This window comes from Amphiprion ocellaris, chromosome 11, assembly GCF_022539595.1.
Source record: "Amphiprion ocellaris isolate individual 3 ecotype Okinawa chromosome 11, ASM2253959v1, whole genome shotgun sequence".
NCBI lineage: Eukaryota > Metazoa > Chordata > Actinopteri > Pomacentridae > Amphiprion > Amphiprion ocellaris.
This window is the reverse complement of record NC_072776.1, coordinates 17,049,129-17,055,128: the sequence shown is the minus strand read 5'-3', so window position 1 is coordinate 17,055,128 and position 6,000 is coordinate 17,049,129. Positions and strand designations below refer to the sequence as shown.

The following is a 6,000-nucleotide window of genomic DNA, read 5'->3' as shown; positions in this document are numbered from 1 at the left end:
CAACCTTGTTTGCTTCCAAGTATAAAATATCTCTGGGAGGACAGACACATACTGTACACACTTGAACAACCACGAGGCAAATCATACAGAAGCTGGCTACTGAAACAATGAAAGATGAAAGGACAGATCTAACTGCACAAAGATTTATTCTGCGTTTCAAACCAGATCTGAACAGCTACAAACGGTGCAACTTGAAGATATCCAGCTCAGAAAAGTGTTGAGTCTGAGCTCCTAATCACTCCATCTTTCTTCAGTCTGTGACCTCATCTCCCTGGAGGAGAGGGAAGGATGGAGAAGGAAGAAAAAGAAAAAAAGGCAGGGGGAGGGAGAAACAGGAGATTTTAAGAGAGATTAGAAATATATTTGTTTCTTTTTTTTAATACAAAATGCAGGAAAACCTTATGCTACAGAGTGTACATGGTGCAGACTGGTGGGACAGTAAGATGTGCAGATAAGTCAAGCATATCACACAGCAAATCACACCCAAAGACATAACTATCATGAATGCATGACTAAGACCTCATCCTCACTACAAAGGTTGCAGAGCTGAAGCTTTATCCCATGCTTCCTCCAACTCCTTTACTCTCTGTTCTTCTTCTTCCAAATGGCACTTTAAAAGGCAGATGATGAAAAACGTGTTAAGACCTCCAAAAACAGCAATTCTTGTTGCAACTTTGATGCATTAATTCTCCAACTGTTGGCTAGATTAGCACAAAAATCTGCACAGACATTCATTCTTCCCAGAGGATAAAGTCTAATAACTTTTGTGATCTCTTGGCTTTTCCTTTAGCACCCCCATGACAGTAAGATTTGTAGTTCTGTAATAGCGTAACAACTATTTGATGCATTCATGCCCCCTCTCATTAGGTGATGAAGTCTTTTTATTGTGAATAATTATCTCCTTAAGACCTGTTATTCACTGCATGATTGTTTTCCAGTTGAGCAGACAGGACTGTTGGAATATATTCGAAACAACTGGGCGAGAGCACAAGAATCTAAACTGTATTTGGAGAAGCCTTCAAGACTAGTTCTGAGGAGCAGGACAGCGGAGACTCTGACACGTTACAGTAATATGTGAGGAATTGTAGGCAAGGACAAGCCACTTCAAGAATGAATGATGGGGTGCAAAACCAGACGCCATTTAGACATTTTCAGAGGTCCACAGCGAGAGATTTTGCAGAAGGAAAAAGAAAAGTCTGGATGAAGAAGTGCAGCAGCTGTACAGAGACTTTGCAGCTGTGACCTCTTTCCTCACACTCGTCCTCTTTCTCAGAGTGATCATTCTGGATGTGTTGTGTAATGCAATCGCTAAGTTACAGTATGATTTCCACACGTCAGCGTAAAACTTCACTTGCTCTGCCCAAATTTCTCAACTCTCCATTCACTTTCGTTATTTCCCCACACTTGTCACTTACTAGTCTCCCACTCTTAGGATTATTCAGAACTCCTGATTTAAAACCCGCCACCGGGATTTCCACATTTTATTTCGTTTTTATTTTGTTTTCAGCTTTACAACTCCCTTTTCTTGATTTTGTTACTGTACTCTCTCTGTCCTTTCACTTTGGTTTCCCTTTTTTCTCCTTTTACTCTCTGCTAAATCCAACTCGAGAAGTTTATGCATATGTGTTGCAGACGCTTTTACACTTTTTGGCAATAAAATAGCACCTCTGTGTCTATGACAGTGTTTTTCTATATCTCGGGGTGGTATTGCCACCGTGAACAATGCACCCAAGTTGCATCATGGAAATCTCTGCCGCAATTTCATTCTCGATCATCCCGTGCGATTTGCTTCTAATGGCCAATTACCGCTTTAAACCATACAATTCAACCATAAGACTGTTTGTATATTTATATGCAAAGCCACATCTGGCAGTTAGCTTGCACAATAATTAGATAATGGCTTTAAACTTGGATTTCCAGCTTCACCATCATTCATCACAGCACTGCAGCAGCAGTTTACAGAAGGTAACCAGTTAAATGATTTAAGTCTGGGTCACTCAAATGAGGTGGTCTACACGGTGAATTGCTGTTTAAATTAGATGAGTTGCTGTTTTTTGGAAAAAGTTACATTACAATGTTTCCGACAAACTTGAGGCACTAAAAGAAGCCACCCCACAGTGGAAGTATTAAATCTTATGGTTAGCCTCAGTTCAGTGGATAACATAACTATCTAACTACTTAAGATTGATATGATTACTTCATTATTACAGCACAATGCAGTGACGCATGTTTTCCTCTCCTCAGCTACAAGGCCTCAAGTTGTTTGTTCCTCTGCTGTACAAACTTTTGCAATTTTCTGTTGTCACAAGCTGGAAGTCCAAGTTCAACATCAAAACATAACATCGTCAGTGCCTCCATGGATAATACGAAATGCATTGAGGGTGTAAAATCACTGTTGGCAGTATATCAGATGACCTCTTGACCTTTACACCTTTGTGTGACATCGGCATCAAACAAACATGCCCATATACACTACCGTTCAAAAGTTTGGGGTCACTTTGAAATGTCCTTATTTTTGAAAGAAAAGCATTTTTTTCAATGAAGATAACATTAAATTAATCATAAATACAGTTTAGACATTGTTAATGTGGTAAATGACTATTCTAGCTGGAAACAGCTGATTTTTAATGGAATATCTCCATAGAGGTACAGAGGAACATTTCCAGCAACCATCACTCCTGTGTTCTAATGCTACATTGTGCTAGCTCATGGTGTTGAAAGGCTAACTGAGGATTAGAACATCCTTGTGCAATTACGTTAACACATGAATCAAAGTGTGAGTTTTCATGGAAAACATGAAATTTCCTGGGTGACCCCAAACTGTTGAATGGTAGTGTATACGATGGGTGAATTTGGAGGACTGAAGGGACAAGAAAGAAAGAAAGAAAGAAAGAAAGAGAAAGAAAGAAAGAAAGAAAGAAAGCTCAATGTGTGGTTTGCTTTCACACAAAGATTAGTTGTATATGCAGACAGATTGTATTTACGCTGTAGGTCTGTAACTGAAAACACGTGGAGTTTCTCTTCTCAGAAGTGGTCGTTCCTTAGCTCTTTCGAAACAATAAATGAATGCTTGCATGTTAGTTAGGATAACCTGCATGTTCAGTCTTTAAAAAAATACTCAGACCTTCACAGAGACAGGAATAGAGATATTGGGTCTTCTCCTTACTTCTATATCTCTGCTTGAAAAGAAAGTATCTCACACAGTCTGTAATCTATGGCAGTCAATGGATTTCCCATGCATGAGACAAAATGTAACAGATGGGAGACCATGCTCTGGTGTGTCATAACAAGTGCCCCTGTAAGCAATGATTCCGGATGTGGAGCAAAAGCTCAATAAAATCCGACATATGCCACAGTATAGAGCCAAATGATGCCAACGTAAAATCTTCCTGACGCCTCAAAAATGTGCCAATACGCCAAAGATTTCCGGACACAAATAACATGGTGGTTAGAGAGCCTTCAGACATGTTTCACCAGTACTTCATTTCCTTCATTTAGCAGCTGACTGACGATTAATCAGTTTTACTGCTGTAACTGTTGAGCTCATGACATTACAGAGGAAACAATGACACCAGGGAGCTGTTTTTCATTTCTGACAGCGCGGGATCATGAAGTCAATTGGTTTAGAATGTGAACCACACACCAAGGGTCAGTGCCAATCCATGTAGTCTGGTCCTAAGACTCTACTGCTTGTTGCAAGTCGTATATCGCAGAAAGATTGTGCAAAATTGGCAAGAATCTATAGCATAACAGAGGTTGTCCCAGTTTCACAATTGCTGGGGAGTATGAAGAAAAGAAGAGGACCGACTACACCCATCACGGTGCCTGATGTGGCCACAGCCCACAGGATGGTCATGGATGAAAACAAAAGGAGATGCAAGGTACCAAGATGCAAAGGTACACCAAAAGCCAAGTGCCAAAAATGTGACATCCACCTCTGTTCCACATCCACCAGCAACAGCTTCCTGAGGTTCCATACAGAATAATACAGAAACGCCGATTCAGTCAGTATCCCACAGGAACACACATTCAGAAACATAAACACACACTGCAGCTAATCTCTAACCCACTGATTGACAAACCATTTGTGGCTGATGTTTGTTGAAATAAAACTTGTTGAAATTGTTGTTGTCATTGAAATGAAACTTTTTTAAAATGTATTTATTGCTTGTTTGTTCCTCATTCCACTAATTATATAATATAGGAAACCTGCAGTACCCTCAAAGCATGTTGTTGCCCTGAGGTAACAAACCAAGATCTGATGGGGGACACATTTTATGACCAATATATTATCAGGGACCCCCAAGCTCCCCAAACTAAGGCGAACTATTTTTTCCTCCTAAAATAAAAATTCATGGTATAGAGGGTTAAAAAAGTCAACCTTCTGCAGTTTAGAAAATTGATTTCTGTTTAATACTGTCGTCACTTTAAGAGACTGTCTCTTCCTGCTCTTTTCAACCACTAACTTTTGTGGTATCCAATGCATTGCAAGATTTTAGCATTTTCAATGAATGAAATTGGTCTTCAGAACACCAATGTCAAAATAACTTGAAAAGACTCTTCTAAAGATACACTTCAATAAACCCACAGCTTTCCCCACTATCTAAAAAAAAGGGCATTTGCAGGCCCCAAGGGAAATAAACGAACTCAGGATCAAACACCCAGCACTGTTCTTGCTTTATGTAACTTAAGGTGAAGAAAAAACGGCGTTTAAAATGAGCCAAGTTAAATACAGCATGCACAAAGAATCAGCTAATTCCTCCACCTGAAGACGAAGGACAATTGGTGAGCTGCAGAAGAGACAAGAGGAGAAAAAACTGACCTCTTGATCTGCACATTACAGAAGTTGGCTCCTACAGAAGAATAATTTTAATAAAACACCTGAACATATAAACACTTTCCAGACATTGAAACTTTAGGCTACTGGAGATTTTCCAGACACTGACGCCATGTGACCTAATTCCTGCAGATCACTTCTCTGGCTGTGTTAAACCTATAGCCCAATACGCTGCATTGCATCAATGTCATGGAGCCAAGTTGCTTTAAATAAACATGTACTAGTTCTACAGCAACACTTGACAACCACATCACATAGCACTTAGACGTACAGATTTGTGATGGTGATTTTTTTGTTGAATCTGAGCAAAATTGGGTGTGACAGGCTTCACTTTAACAGTTCCATCAATCATTTTAATGCAACTTTTCACATGTAGTGAATTGGCAAACAAGAGGAGTGAAGAGTAATCTGAAATCTGCAAACAGAGGAGTGAAGGTTTTCCTGTCATGATCCTAAACCTCAAAAATTCAATGGATTCGCTCCGGTAAAGACATTGTAAAAGTTGGTTCATCTCAGTGTTTCAGGTTGTATGGAGACTAAAAAAACAGAAAGCATGATCTTTGTTTCGGAAAAGTTTGTGTGCTTCACGCTGCGTGGGTTGTCGGTCTCCCTGTTGGACCTCCCTCCTCCGCCTGAGACTAAGCCATGCCCAGATAAATCACTCCCAGCAGCATAGTGTGGTAACCTGCACTCTGGGGCCGCAGACTGAAGGAGGAGGTCGGAACGCTGCGTAAAAAACACAGGGTTGCACTGGAACCGACTTCTCCCCGGTTAAATTATAAATAATAAGAATTTAAAAAAAAAAAAAAAAACTTGCACGGGGAGCACCTGTAACCACGTTCTGCAGGAACCAACTGCTTTGCTGTTACCAGTATGTCCGGCAGCACCATAGCCAGGGTGCTGGTTGCTCTGTGTATCGGGAGCGCGGTGAACTGCATGCCCAAAGAGGCGCACAGGAATCGGCGGCAGGCGCAGCAGCATCACGTCTCCTCAGTCTCTCAAGGTAAGCTGCTTCCCCTCAAGTTATTATACTCACAGCAGTATTTTTTTTTAATGCAGAGACCAGTGGAGGTAATTTGGGTGACATTAGTGGCACTCAGGTGTTTGTCATTTTTACCCGTTGAGAGGAAAAACTGCTTTTGGCACATCTTTTTAGACACTTG

At 40.5% G+C, this 6,000-nt stretch overlaps 1 protein-coding gene across 1 annotated transcript in view; it reads left to right on the top strand.

The window, feature by feature from the left end:
- Window positions 1–5,521: 5,521 nt before the first annotated feature.
- LOC111578352 (fibronectin-like) overlaps window positions 5,522–6,000 on the top strand; it is a 31,040-nt gene continuing 30,561 nt past the window's right edge. Inside the window, exon 1 of the mRNA XM_023285064.3 lies at window positions 5,522–5,840. Within this exon, the coding sequence (XP_023140832.2) occupies window positions 5,711–5,840 (130 nt within the window). The 5' untranslated portion in view covers window positions 5,522–5,710. The remainder of the gene's footprint in view (window positions 5,841–6,000) is intronic.